Source organism: Miniopterus schreibersii (genome assembly GCF_964146895.1).
Source record: "Miniopterus schreibersii genome assembly, chromosome: 8".
NCBI classification, from domain to species: Eukaryota; Metazoa; Chordata; class Mammalia; order Chiroptera; family Miniopteridae; genus Miniopterus; species Miniopterus schreibersii.
Window position 1 is genome coordinate 23745791 of NC_138109.1, and position 15972 is coordinate 23761762.

The 15972-nt window shown below is 39.7% G+C and overlaps 1 protein-coding gene across 7 annotated transcripts in view; it reads right to left on the bottom strand.

Moving 5' to 3' along the window:
- The window catches only part of SCMH1 (Scm polycomb group protein homolog 1), a 97416-nt gene that overhangs the window by 13696 nt on the left and 67748 nt on the right, over positions 1-15972 (bottom strand). For all 7 annotated transcript variants that reach the window (XM_081143667.1, XM_081143661.1, XM_081143664.1 and 4 more), the window contains 3 exons: positions 11501-11733; positions 8078-8204; positions 707-907 (listed from right to left, as the gene is read on the bottom strand). In XM_081143667.1, the coding sequence (XP_080999793.1) occupies positions 707-907; positions 8078-8204; positions 11501-11733 (561 nt within the window). The remainder of the gene's footprint in view (positions 1-706; positions 908-8077; positions 8205-11500; positions 11734-15972) is intronic.

Sequence of the window (15972 nt, forward strand, 5' to 3'; positions counted from 1 at the left end):
AGCTCGTTAGAAGGAAGGGGCAGCAGATTATGGAGCAGCACACGGTTAAGATCGAAAGGCTCTGGGTCAAGTCTCCATAAGTCTGGTGGGTAAAGAATAGGGTTTGGACTTACGAAAACTGAAACAGAACAGGGGCGCAGAAGGCAAAGTAAAATTTCTCAGTGCAGCTGACTCAGATTCTCATAGCAGGGAAGAAAGAGGGAATGACTCTTCCCACTCTGCCAGGCATTCAGCTCCCTTGGATCAGGGCTGGCTCAGGACTGGGAAGCTAAGGAGTGAAAAGAATGAGAGGAGCCTATGGCGCCCTCATGCCAGGTGGGAGGCTGGGCGGTCTGGAGAAACTCTCCGTTGCCACAGTACAGCCCCCTCTTGGTTCTTCAGTCTTCTCAGATGTCTTTAAAGAAACACATTCATCTGTTTTCTGTATGGAGAGGCTAAGCAGGCAGACAGTACAGGCACCTCCTTAGAGCCTCAGTTACGACTCTAAACAGCGTCTGTGTGGGTAATCTCCTTGGCAGAGGTACGCATAAGGCTCAGAGGGGCTCTGGGCATTGAAAGTGAGGACTCTCTGAGGAAGGGAATTACCTTCACACTTTTGCAGAGCCTTCAGGTGGGAAGTGGGAACCAGGATGCCCTGTCAGAAATTAGACCATTGAGAAGGCCTGGCCCTCTGGCTAGGAGGCCATACTAGCCGAAGGGAGCTTACCTGAGATAACCTCACCACCGTGACCCTGCTTGAGGAAGCTGAAGACAGTTTTCTGGTGATAAGCACAGTCGATGCAAGCCTGGACAGCCTGCTGCAACACCACAGAGGCGCGGGCTGGCCCAAAATGGTCAGGGAGCTGCTGGATCTTCTTCTTATCTAAGTGGGGACCAGTGCTGCCATTCTTGTTCAAGTAGATACAAACTGCAAGAGACAAAAAATGAAATTAAAGAAGCCTACAGAGCACTCGTGGTAGAGAAGTTGGACAACAGTGCTCTCTTCTGTCTTTTGTACCCTGGACTCTGGTCCTGAGCAGGACTCCCAGCTGCTAAGCTGGTGACACACTGTGGGGTATGTGTGGGGGGGTGGCTGTGCCCAGCTGCTCCCAGCCCAGACTCCATGACCAAAGGCTCTGGGAACATAGCCTGCTGAAAGAAAAGCCTGACCAAAAGCCAAGGCCCAGAACTTGCACTTTGTCTTCTGTGCACTGAAAAAAGAAATCAAAACAATTTCCCAGATACGTGTACTTTCATTTTTCATACTCGGTTGCCTCACATATTCTTTGTGTATCTTACCTTATATGTGTAAGGAATTGTGAGGTCATGGCAAATATTAGCAAGAGTGTATGTGTGTGTGTGTGTGTGGCCTTCGACTTAGAATGGTCACACCACTGGCCACTTGCCTTGTTTTCTGTTCTGGGCCTTGGAGTCCCCTTTTATGTTTTATATCAACACTCAGGTGCAAAGGAAGTAGTAAAAAGAGAAAAAAGTGGAATAAAGAAAAATATGAAAAGAGGGGGAAAAATGGAATAAAGACAAATATGAAAAGGCCTTGAGGGTCCCATCTAGATATTTGTTTGTTTCAGTAGTTTCTCCTGTCAAGATAGCTGGGCAGTCTCCTAACCACAACCCTCAATCTGGCACTATGGTGGGGTGGGGGGTGGGGGACAGGGTCCTAAATAGAGTTGCTTCCTTGGTTTCTGGAGAGGACTCACTGAAGCCTACTCAACTACGATGTTCTCGCTACTGAGCTGCTTTCTAGGCTTCTACTTGAGCAGGGGGTACTCTCTTTTCTCACAGTCATAGCCCAGTAATGGAAGGGGTTGGAGGGCAAAAAGTCTCTTTTATTATTAAAGGCAAAAAGAGCTAAGAGCAGTAGCTGTGTGGGCTGTGGATGAACTGCTGTCCCCTTTGGGCTTCATGTTTACCATCTGTAAAATGAGGGGGCCGAGTTGAATGCTCTCCTGGGACTCTCCCACTTTTATCATTCTAAGGGGAAGCAAGGTGGAGAGAAGAAAATGGAAAATAGAAAGGGGGAGGAAGGATGTGGAAGGTGAGAGGTGAAAAAAAGAAAGCAGACTGCAAAGCAGTAACTGACTCAGCAGACCTAAGAAAGCTGAATCCTTAACCAAGAATGGGCAATGATGAGAACCAAACTGTTTCATTTAAAATTCACAAAAGGCCCAAGAACAGGCCGGTGCCTCTGGAGGTGGGTGTGGAGGTAGATCTAATAATTGAAGGATTGGTTGAAGTCTGTTAAGAAATAGGACTTACATGTCAAAACAGGACTCTTGCTGAAAACAAATAAAAATGCAAGAACTCAAAGAGATAAGAAGAGTAATGAAAATAAATGAAACATTGTAAGAATGTTCATAGCAGCTTAGTCCATAGTAGTGCAAAATGAGAACCAACCCAAATGTCCATAAACAAGAGAACAGGTATACAAATTGTGGTATATTCATTTATTGAAATACCACTTGGCAGTAAAAAAGAATGAACTATTGGTAGGGTGCTTCTCATAAACATTATTTTGAGAGAAATAAACCAGATAGAAAAAAGTACACATGTAATATGATTCCATTTATATTAAGTTCAAGAACAGATAAATCTAATCTATAGTGATAGAAATAAAAATAAAGGTGAGAGTGAAGACTGATTGTAAGGGGGCATGAGGTTACTTCTGGAGAGTGGTGGGTGGGTAGAAATAACTTCTAACTTACGTGTAAATGAAATGAATGACATCATCACATAAGGGATGGGAAGAAGAAATCAGAATTATTTTGTTATTATATTTGTGAAATGATATAGTGTTATGTGAAAGCAGACTTGGATTAGTTATTAATGTATACTGCAAACTCTTGGGTAACCAATAATAAAGGTAAAAAAAGAAGTATAACTGATATGGTAAAAAAGGAGAAAAAAATGGAATCATATAAAATGCTCAATTAAAGCTATAAAAGGCAGAAAGAGAGTGGAAGATGAAAAGAAACAAAGAACTAGGGTAACAAATAGAAAACTGTAACAGATATGGAAGAAATTTATCCAACTATATCAAAATCACTTAATGCCAATGGTCTAAATACACCAATTAAAAGGCACAGATTCTCAAAGTAGATAAAAAAAAAAGACCCAACTGTATGTTGTTTACAAGAAACCCACTTTAAAAATAAAGACATGTACAGATTAAAAGTAAAGGGTCAGAGAAAAACATACCATGCTAATACTATTTAAAAGAAAGTAGGAATAATATATTAATTTCAGAAAGCAGATTTTGGAGCAAGGAAAGTCATCATAGGTAAATAGGGGCATTATATAATAATATAGAGGCCAATTATCTAAGAAGACATGTCAATTGTTACTGTATATGTACCTAACAACAGAGCATCAAAATATGGGAGGCAAAAACTGATAGAACTACAAGGAGAAACAGATGAATCCACTCTTATAGTTGGAGACTACAACATCCCTTTATCAGTAATGGGCAGAAAATCAGTAAGAACGTTGTTAAACTCAATTAACACCATCAATCAACTGGGTATAATTGATATCTATAGACTACTTCACACAACAATAGCAGAACACACATTCTTCTCAAGCTCACATTAAACATTCACCAAGAGGGATCACATTCTGGGCCATAAAATATACATTAACAAATTAAAAAGAATAGAAACCACATGATGTCTGTTCTTACACCACAATGGAATTAAACAAGAAATCAGTAACAGAAAGATAGGTAAAGAAATCTGCAAACAGTTGGAGATTACACAACACACTTCTAAATAGCACATGGGTCAAAAAAGAAATCTCAAGAGAAATTAAAAACTGTTTTGACATAAATGAAAATGTCTTGTGGGATGCAGCAAAAGCAGTGGATAGAGAGAAATTTATACCATTGAATGCATATATTAGAAAAGAAGATCTAAAATCAATAGTCTAGCCTGGCCGGGCGTGGCTCAGCAGTTGAGCGTTGACCTAGGATCCAGGTGATAGGGGTTCGATTCCCAGTTAGGGCACATGCCCGGGTTGCGGGCTCGATCCCCAGTCGGGGGTGTGCAGGAGGCAGCCAATCAATGACTCTCTCATCACTGATGTTTCTATCTCCCTATCCCTCTCCTTTCCTCTCTCCGAAATCAATAAAGATATATTTAAAAAAAAAATCAATAGTCTAAGCTTCTACTTTGGGAAATTTAAAAAAAGACAAAATCCAAATTAAGCAAAAGAAAAGAAATAATAAAAATTAGAGCAGAAATCAATGAAATTGAAAACAGCAAGTCAGCAGAAAAAAAAATCTATAAAACCAAAAGTTCCTTCTTTGAAAAGATCAGTAAAATTGATAAGCTTTTAGACAGGCTAAATAAAAAAAAGAGATGACACATGTTGCTAATATCAGAAATAAAAGAGGGGACATCACAACAGATCCATGACCATTAAAAAGATAATAAATATTGCCCTAGCCAGTTTGGTTCAGTGGATAGAGTGTCATGGACTGAGGACTGAAGAGTTCTGGGTTCAGTTCCAGCCAAGGGCACGTGCCTCAGTTGCAGCTCAATCCTTGTCCCAATCGGGGCATGTGGGAGAGGAAACCAATTGATGTGTCTCTCTCACATCGATGTTTCTCTGTCTCCCTCCCCCCCTTTTCCACTCTCTCTGAAAAAGCAACGTAAAAATATCCTCTGATGAGGATAAAAATAAATAAATAAATAAATAAATAAATAAGAAAGAGAAAATGAATAATTCTAGATCCCCAAATTTCATAATCTAGATGAAATAGACTAATTCTGTGAACAACACAAGTATGTCAAAACTCACAAAAGAAAAAGACAACTTGAAGAGATATATATATTAGAATTTAAATAAATAATTAATAATCTTCCAAAATAGAAAGCAGCAGGCTCAGATGAATTCACTAGTGAATTCTACCAAACATTTAAGAAATACATTTTACCAATTTTCTATAATCTCTTTCAGAAAACAGAATCAGAGAGAACACTTCTTTTTTAAATCCTCACCTGAGGATATGTTTACTGAAGAGGAAGAGAGAAACATTGATTAACTGATTACAGTAGGAGCCCTGACTGGGTATTAAACCCGAAACCTAGGTATGTGCCCTGACTGGGAACTGAACCCACAACCTTTTGGTGTATGGGATGACGTTCCAATCAACTGAGCACTCAGCTGGGGTAACAGAATACTTCTTTTTTTTAAAAAATATATCTTCATTGATTTCAGAGAGAGGAAAGGAGAGGGAGAGAGAGAGATAGAAACATCAATGATGAGAGAGTCACTGATCGAGCCCACAACCCGGGCATGTGCCCTGACCGGGAATCAAACCCGGATCGCCTGGACCCTAGGTCGACGCTCAACTGCTGAGCCACGCCGGGTCGGTCCAGAATACTTCTCAACTAATTTTGAGGCCAGCATTACCTAAAACTACAACTAAAACATGAAAATTTATAAAGAAAAACCTCAACTAAAACTGGATTTGGGAAGGCCTGTAGAGGGAGCTCTGGCCATACCACTCCACGGTCAATTATTCCAAACAGGAAGCTGTCAGTTACAGACCCCAACAGGAAAAAACTGAGCTTGCACTTCCAAACGAAATATAGCACTCCAGTAGCTATATTTAGTACTCCAGTAGGAGGAAGATTTTCCTCTTGCCCAGTAACAAGCTCAGCCAATGGAAATGCTGCAGTTCAGCCAACAAGAACCTTAGTCACCTGAACCCTTACTTTCTTCCAATGAACTTTCATTTTTCTCTTGCTGATGACTTCATTGTTCAACTCTTTTTTCTATAAAAGCCTTCCATCTTGTATTACCCCTCAGAGTATCTCTCTGTTTGCTAGATGGGATGCTGCCCATCTAGCGTGAATCATTTCATAAAGCCAATTAGATCTTCAAATTTGCTCAGTTAAATTTTGTTTAACAAGCATTATACGAAACTAGAGACCAATATCTCTCATGAACATAGATGCAAAAATCCTCAAGAAAATATTAGCAAATTGAATCCAACCACATATAAAAAGAATTATACATGACAACCAAATGAGATCTATCCCAGGTATGCAAGTCTGGTTTAATATTCAAATTTCAATTAATGTAATCCATCACATCAACAGGCTAAAGAAGAAATATCACATGATCATATCAATAGATGCAGTAAAACCATTTGACAAAAATACAAGTCCCATTCATGGCAAAAACGCTTAGCAAACTAGAAATAGGTGGAAACTTCCTCAACTTGATAAAGAACATCTACAAAAAAACCTATAGCTAACATCATGCTTAATGGGAGAAAGTAGCAGCTTTCCCACTAAGATCAGGAACAAGGTAAGGATGTTCCCCCTCATCATAACTTTTCAACATTGTACTGGAAGTCCTAAATAATACAATAAGACAAGAAAAGGTAAACAGATTGCGAGGGAGGAAATAAAATTCTCTTTGTTCATACATGACATAATTGTCCATGTAGAGAATGTGAAAGACAAAAAAATTCTTGGAACTAATGAACAATTACAGCAAGGTTGCCAGATATAGGTTAATATACTAAAGTCAGTCACTTTCCTATATAATAGCAACAGACAATTTTTTAAAAGAATTGTTCTCTTTTTAAAAAATATGTTTTTTATTTTTATTTTTTTAGAGAGAGGGAGAGAGAGAGAGAAACACTGATGAGAGAGAAACATTGAATGGCCACCTCCTACACACTCCTTACTGGAGATAGAGTCTGAAACCCGGGCATGTGCCCGGGCCAGGAATCGAACCCGTGACCTCTAGATGCATGGGACTACGCTCAACCAACTGAGCCACACCAGCTAGGGCCAGCAATGAACAATTTTTGAAATTAAAAACACAATACCATATTAGCACCCAAAATGAAATACTTAGGTATAAATTATAATAGGGTATTGATACAGTATTAAGATAGGGAAGGGTAAGGGGGTGGGTAAGGGACAAGGTGATTAAGAAGAGTTAAATCCTCATCTTGTAAAGTGGGCTGTTAGTTGAAAAATACCTAAAGCTAAAAAAAAAATAAAAATAGCAATATAAATATTCCACTTTCATATACGGAGGTAAACAAAAGAACCAGCTAAATTAAAAGTGATTGCGCCTTTGTTGAGCAGTAAATGATGAGGAAGAGAGGGGTTTGTTTGTTTTTGTAATAATTCTTGCAGATCTATTGTTCCTTTAGACTATGAGCATATAATAACCCTTAAAAAAGTATTGTGCAGTTAAAAAAATAAAAGGTAGGTAATGAAGGATACAGTGTGACGCATAGCTTTTAATCTATGACAGCTTTTATTGTTAACAGTTGAAGGGACTATGTATAAGGTAACTTGGACTAATCTTATCATATATAGGTGTGAAAACTGAGGCTCAGGAAGGGAAGTGACTTCAAATCTAATGACATGCCCCCTAGATGCTTGTATACCTATGTAGTTTACCCCACATTATTATAGATACCACTTAGGTGCCATTTCAACAATACGTAGAAGACTCACAGCAGTGGGAGCTTCACGACCATGACTCACTATTCCACTTGAAGCCAACCACCATTTCTGGCAGTTATTTCCTTGGCCTGAATCTCATAACCCAGGAAAAATGGGAACTAACTTTGTATCCATTTCCTGCTCTTGGCCAGGCTATAGCAGTTTCAACTGATCACTGTGCCACCATTCCCCATTTGGACCCTGGCTCATTCTGTGACCTTAAGCAGTGGCAGGATTACTGAAATGCTGGAAGGGTTCTGGAAGGAATCACTAAGAATGGACCACCCTGAACTGGAAAGGATGAGTAGCAATATTATAAACTGGGCCAGGAAGCTCCTGGTGCTGGCTCCATCTCCACCCCACCCCCATGCCCAGCTCCCCAACCCTGAGTTCACAGACTACCTACCCAAGTTTTTTTGATTGTTTTTGACAGGATGGAGGTTTCTTTGAAATTATTTCAAATGCCAAAGATAATTTTCTTTTTTTAAAAAAAGATCCTATTTAGGTTTACAAATGGACAGGGGGCTAATTATTGGTACAGGATGAGAAGGTACAGACACAGGGGCCTGGGGCTTGCTGCAGTTAGTGCCGTGATCTGCTCTTACCTGTGGGGGCCTGCATGGCTGAGCTGGGGATGGTGGCAGCATCTTGGGGTACAGTGCTGGTGTCCGGTTCAGGGGTGCTAGTTGTTGGTGAGGTGGGTGGTGGGTTCAGCAAAGTCCGAGGTTTCCTCTGTCAAAATGGATGGGGAAAAGTTTGCTACCCATGATAGGTAACTTGTCTTCTCATTCTTCTATTCCTAGCACTTAATTCACCCATGAAACAAAAATATATTTATAGATGGGACTGTGTTTTATCTTTGTTTTCCACACAGCATCTTGTCCAAAGCTGTACGTAGAGTAGATGCTTAGTAAATATTTTCTGAACTATGTGCAAGATTCTGGGATTCTGTATAGCCAGAGCTTAATTCACTGTCCTTTATACCAGATTCAATATTATGATTTCAAGTTTGAGGCTCTTTATTAGTTGGGCAGACAAAAGCAAAAACATAAAAAAAATGCTATCGCTTAAGTCTACTTTGACATTACTTTGTACTTTCTCTCTCTTGAAAACTACTTTCCTTTCCCTACCTCTTGAGCTCATTACCTGCCATTTATTATCTTCAACCTTATACTCTACTAACCTCTAACTATATTACTTCTCTAAACACCATACCTGGTCCACACCTTTACAATAATAAACCATCCCTTCTGGTTGAAATGCCCTTTTTTTTTAATCTTACAAATATCTGTTTATCCAGGAAGCTTTTCTAGATTTTCTCTTTCGTGCTCTCTCTGTTCTTTGTATTGTTGCATTTGTCACAATGTATTGTCATTATATACTTATACATTGGTGTACCCTATTAGCCCGCAGCTCCCTGAGAGTCTGATTTTGAGTACCACTCCTACATGATACTTGGCATATAAGTGTCAAAGTGGTTTTCAATGAAGCATACAGTATACAACACCAGTGATGGGGGAAGTAATAACAATGATTTGAGAGACATCTAGTATCTCCCCTGTGCTGGTCAGGGAAGCCTCTCGGGGGGAAGGATCTCAGAAAGTTCTTTTCAAGATAAAGTTTTCTAAAGCCTTTCTGAATGCAAGGAAAACAATCATCACTGAATTCCAGAAATCCGTTTTTACTAATGTCATGTAGGGTCCACTGCTGGGAGCTGTATAAACCTGTTTGCCTTCTAGGAGTGTTATTATCTAAAGAGAGCACCTGTGAAAGGAATCATACAAACACTTATGAAAGCACATGTGGGACATGAACATCCCATATTTTTGATATTACTAAAAGTAAAAATCCAAATAAACTATGAGTCGGGATAGAAAGGTATACTGGGTTCAATTTCACTGAGTTGGTGGTAAGATTTCCTGGGGTCCCTGAAGGAACAATCCTGGTAAGGTGCCCAAATATTATAGAAGAAACCAGAAAAATGGAGGGCTTTATTCCTATTTGAGATAGGTGCAATTACATACCTCATCTCCATTTTATTGGTGAGAAAACTGGTGCCCACAGCCTTACTCAAAGAAGCGTTCCCAAAGTCACACAGGTGGTAACAAATGGAGATGAGATATAAAACTAAGTTTGTCTGGTTTCAAAGCATCTAGTCACAAAACCATTTTGCTTCACAAAGGAATATAAGAGTTATGGGTTAAATGGAAAGGATATACACTTACAGCAGTAGGCAAAAAGGACACAGAAAGGGGAATTAGGGAGTCAAATGCCAGGCCATTAAAATACAGAAGATGAGAATTACTGTTTTCAAGCAGTTGGAAAGAAAGAGGACTTTGGCTACTATGTTTGGGACTGCCTGAGGAAGCAGAGCAGAGGCAATCATAGACTATAGTTCCTGGGTTCTGAAGGATATTAAAGGTAATTTAATCAGCCATCCATCCAGTATTTCTATTTCCTTGTCCCTGGAAACATCCCTCCCATACAGTCATCCAGTTCGTGGTGAAATACTTTTAGTGATGGGAGATCACTACTTCTATTTTGGAATAGATTTAACTGTTCCTTTATCCTGAGACAAAACCTGTCTGATTCAGCTTCTGCTTATTTGGTTCTGGTTCTGTCTTTGGAAACTCACAGGCAAATTTTCTCCCTTTAATCTGATTGTCCTCAAGATGCCTTCACATCATCAAAAGCACAACTTCTCTGGCCTTGTCATCGTAGGGCCTTCAGCCTCTCCTCCACAATGTGAGAATGAGAAGAGAGTTATGGAGACAAAAATGAATCAGGACCTCGGTTAGGGGTTAGTGGTAGTAGGTCAGGAGCATTACATGTTACATACAAAGATGAAGATGTGACAGTGAGAATTCAAAGCCAATAAATAAGAGACAACAACTGGAACATCATCACTCAAACCATTTATCCATCCATCCTGCATACACTGAACATCTCTCAAGAGATTGAGACATAAGGCACTGCAGGAGAAAGAGAGAAGAAAAAAATTAGGTTCTCAACCTTGAGGAGCTTATGTTCTAGAAGGAATGAAGCCAGCTGGAGCTAATAAACAAAACAAAACCAACCAGCTAACACACAAAACCTAGGGAAGAACTTATGAGATTGAAACGGAATTCCCAGGAGGACTGGGTACCATTTCCATAGTGGAAGTCAGGTAGTCTAGCTCAGGAGGGAGCTGCAGAGAAATCCTGACAGGTAGGAAGTGAGTGGAGAAGGAAGGAAGCCCTAGAGAAGCATCTGAGAAACTTTCATGTCAGTGGTTTCCCTAGGGAAGATACGCATGAAGAACTGGTCATGACTAAAAGGTGATATTTTAGGCACAGTGCTCAGTGAAGCTTGACCCAGCAGTCTTTTTCTACACTAAAGGTAAGTGTTATTTCTCTCAAGAAATTTGAATGAATATGTGGTAGGGCGCAATGACCTTGAAACTAGATGATCTGGGGACCCACCTCTGTAGCCTTTGCTGTTTATTAGCTATGTGACCTTAGGGAAATCATTTCACATCTCCAAGTCTCAATTTACTTAACTCCTAACATTAACACTACACATCTCCTAGGGTTTTTGTGACGATTATGTGATATGTAATGGTGCCTGATACAGAGCCTGATACTTAGTAGGTATTTGATTACTTTTTAAAAAAAAGATGGGGCAGGAATAGAAAAAAATACATTTGCAGAGTCAATTTTCTCCTTTTGTTTACATGCCTGGGCATCCACTTTGGGTTGGTTGACAATCAGGAGCAGGGCCTTCCATCTACGGTGGACATTAGACCAGAATTCCCTTGAATGTAGTTTTCAAAGTCAAAATTTGTTTCTTACCCACACCACCCAATGTCTAATATTACCTACTCCCAGGTAAGTAGCTAAGTAGGGATAACTACCTAGGAAACTCCTCTTAAAAGCGTACACAGGTGGAGAATAGGACCAGTCACGCCCCTTTCCAAGGTAGATGGATATGGATGAGTTAACCCTTTTTAACTCTTTATTCCTTTTTGGGGAAACCACATTTTTACCTACCTTACTGCCAGGTTTGGGGCCCCTCTTCTTTGGGAATTTCAAAGGTTCAGCTGACTTGGATGGGGCAGCGATGGGATGGGAAATTAGGGGCTTGGGTGTCCGGCCCCGCTTCTTTCCTGGTTTACGCCCCCTCTGCCCTGGTTGATGCTCCAAGTCAGTTTTTGTGCTGCTGTGGATGCTGGGCTTCTCAGTGTTCACATCAGATGCAGGGTAGGGACTCTTTGGAATCACAACTGCAAGAAAAAGACTCATTCTATCACCCCCTCCTCTCACCTGTACTCCCATCCCAGGCAGAGGGGAAAAAAAGACTTGCTACTTCCACTTGGATAGTTTTATCCCAAAAAGCTAGTTTCCTGGCACCTGACCTAAATATTAGAAAATCTCAGAGGAGAACTGAAGTTAGATTGGCTAGAATGGGAAGTTTTAATTATTTCTGGCAGACACAGTAGAAAAAATATTAAAAATTTCTCCCCAAGGCATCTAGTTAAGGCATCTAAACAGAACCATAGGCTTGGAGACAAAATGCCTACAATCCTTTCCTGCTAAGAATGAAGACCTGAGGTTCAGAAGAGGAAATGATGCCTTCCCTAGGTTACACTGTGAGTTGGCATGAAGACTTCATGTTTTGAAAGTAGGCTCTTCAACCAAGTCAGGGATTTTCTACATCAATCTACTTGAAGTTTTAGTATGACTATTATCCTTCTTTTTCCAACACATTTACCTAGAAAAACCCTAATTCAACTCTCTACCTATTCCACATTGAACATGCCAGATGTTTAAATTGATGCCTATAAACTGCCCCATATATCTCCAGTAACCGACATGAAATCTGAGCTGGGCAGGGAGGTAAGTGATTTACTTTCAAATTCCTGCCATCACATGACAAGGTGTTGAGTTCTTAGTTGGTACCTCGCACGTTTGTAGAATAAAAAAGGAAACAAGATATGAGAGAAGAACCAAACAGGGCTTTACTTGGCTTTCTAATAGTCAGAAAGTAACTTTTCCTCTCTTTTTCCTTAAGGCTGGACATAAAAGTCCGTGATGCCGACTAGCAAACAGGTTGCTCTCTCTAGTCTGAAAGAACCGGACAGAAGAAACTAGCCAACTATACTGAACACTTCTGAAAAATCAGGGCATGCAGGTCATGTGTGAGTAGCTAATACTGAAATTAAGCTTCACACTAATTTAAAAGCTTTTAATAATGGATTTCTTAAGCTATCCTGAGGGATTCCAAGATCTGGAAGTTCCTCCCAGCAGGAGTCCCTGTCCTGCCTACCCTAACTTAATTATCTCAGTTGGGGAAAAAAACAACAACGGGGTGATATCAGGGGACCAGGGATCTAATTCCAGTTCTGTCCCTTAGGGTGTGACTTTGAGTTTGTCATTTGAACACAATCTATTTTTATTTTGCTTAATGTAAATAATTAAAATAATTTAATGACTGTCCTACTTCAAAGAAAGATGAAAGATCAGAATATTCTCCTCCACATTTTGTTGCTACTAAGGTTGACAGAATTATGCCTTTAATCAACAATACCTGGACAAAAGTCTTATACAATTATAAGAACTTGGTGAAGGGAGTGACCAACTCTGCAAGGGAAGGAGAGAGGGCAAGGGAGACAGGTAAGCAAGACTTGTCAGGCCAGATTTCAAAGTGACATTTTAATCTTTGAAGAACAAATAGATCTTGCATTAGGTAAAGGGCAAGGGTGGACAGTACTTCAGAGGGGATAGTATGTAGAAAGGCATGGAGCTGTAAAAAAGCATGACTATATGAAGAGCAGTGGGTAGTTCTGTGTGGATTAAGTCCATAAGAAAGAGAAACAGGTAAGGTTAGAGAGAGGTGCTGGAGCTAGCCTCAGAAGAGTCCATATTACATTTAAGGAACCTTCCAGTTCCAATACACAGACTCCGCCAAGAGACATAGGGTGGGTACTCTGGCCCTACCTATGGAAACGGTAATGTGTGTGGCCCCTAGGGAGCTGGTCCAGATGCTGCCCAAATCACCCCTGGTGAAGTGAAAAGCATTAGAAGGGGTTCATACTAATAATTAGCATGAGAGAAATGAGCAAGAATGGGGGGGGGGGACACTGGCCTATCTGCACTCTTCAGAGTCTCAAGCGGGCCCCCTTTTGGCCTTAGGACAGGATTCTCACTGGCTGTATCTTCTACTCCAGCAGTGATTCAGGGTCCCAGAACTATCAGGATCACAAACACTGTTCTGGCGCAGATGCCCCTCAGCTGCTTTGCCCTTCTCCTTTCTCTTCCTGATCCTCCCAGTCTACTCTGCTCTTTTACCTCCCACATAGATTAGAGAAGCTTTATAGTTTGTTTTAACGTCTGATAAGGCTAGTCCCCCCTTTCATTGTTTTCTTAGCTATTCTTGTGGGGGTTTTTAAATATGAACTTTAATAATCAACTTGTCTAGCTTCAGGGGGAAAAAAGGTTTCTTGGTATTTTTATTGATTGCATTAAAATTGTAAATTAATTTAGCAAGAACTAACACCTTGATGATGCAGACATACAAGAACAAGGGATATCTTTATTTGTTCAAGTCTACTTTTGTGTCTTTCAGTAGCAATTTTCCTCATATAGATTTTGCATATTTCTTATCTTTATTTCTAAGTATTTCATCTTGCTACTATTGTAAACAGGGTTTTTCCTTCCATTACATCCTCTAGCTGGATATTGTCTGTGTATATGAAAGCTACTGAGTTTTGCATGTTAGCTATATATCTTGTTATACCGCTGAATTCCAAGCTAGCTTTATCACAAGATAAATATAATTTGAGCCACATATGTAATTTAACATAAAAAAATAATTTGAGCATATACAAATACTTCATTAAATTTTTCTAGTAGTCACATTTTAAAAAGTAAAAAGAAACATAAAATTAATTTTAATAATATATTTGAATTCATAACTATCTCTAGCCCTATCAGGACATAAGAATCTGTCTAAAACACAAACATGATAATGTCACTCCTTTGGTTAATACACTTCAGTGATCTCTTCCTGGTAAGTCCCTCTGAACAGGCACTGCTTATTATATTATCTTGTCTGATTTTAATTTTCTGACATATGCCCTGTTTTCAGATTTCAGAATCTTTTTTTTTTTCTTAGCTTGTGCCTTGTACTTGATAGTCCAGGCATCCTTCAGCACATCCCCAAAATCCTTCCCCAACTTTCCCTCTTTTCACCTATTCAATTTGTATATAGTATTATTTTGGACTTTATTTCTGGGTAACTCTTAAAGATAATCCAATTACTCCCTCAATGTTAATGTGGAATTAAAAAAAATTAACACTTTCTTTTTGTTTTGATGCAGTTGGGGGTTAGCTCTTGCCAAGTTAAGATGAGGATATTATTTTATTTCATTTGAGGTATGTTAACATAATTCCGAAAACAAAACACACATAAACAAATAAAAGAAACAAGCGTGGTGATGCAGTCACTAAAAAGTACTAATAACCAACAAGAGGCACCATAAGCCCCTATCCAAACGGACTTCCAGGTGTTATAAAGCACAGACAGACTACGAATAACTATGCCAGGAGTGGCACAAAGGACAGAGAAACTTCCACATACTCAAAATATCCTGGGGTGGGGGTGGGGTCCTATCCAGTGTCCCTAGATGGCTTTTCCAATCCCTTTATTTCCATGCAAGTTAATTTTCCTAGGAATATCTCATTTGTCATCGTTGGTTGTACAACTACATTACAGGTGGCCTTATTCAGTTATGAGTGCCTTTCCCTGTGAGAGCTACAGTATTGTATTTTCTATGGCTGAACAGCTGGTAGTGGCTGTCCTGGAAAACAGGCCGACTTCTCTTGCACAGATGTACAGTACTAGTCATGCGCTTTGAAGGATCTGTCTCCCACTCCTGATTCTTCTCACTCCACTTCCACTACGCATTTCAAACTCAGGCCCCCAGCTCTGGGTGAAAAGGGCCCTGGAGTTTCCGGTAGATTTCACTGCATTTCCAAAATCCCTGATGGAAAACCCTCCCATGAAAATCACACTTCACAATTCTCAAAGTGCCTTAATAGTCATTAACTCACTCAATATCATTCACAATTATTTCAGACTTACTCACCTAATGGTTGTCTCTAAACTTCCCCTGAGGCATAGAGAAGTGTGTTACAGTAGAAAGAACATGAATTTTGAAGTCAGAAACCCATGGAGCTGGGTTTAGGTCCTTGAAAGTCATTTAATGTCTTTGAATTATGGGTTATTATGAGGTTTAACATATTTTGTGACCTACATTCTTTTCCATGGAAAGTTCCAATAATACTGTGATTATTGACTATGTGTATGTAACTGAATTCATCCCTAAGGAAGGTTCCATGTTCCTATAGATCAGATACTATATAATTGCTACTGATTTTTAAAAAAATATTTTTATTGACTTCAGAGAGAGGAAGAGAGAGGGAGGGAGAGATAGAAACATCAATGATGAGAGTCATTGATC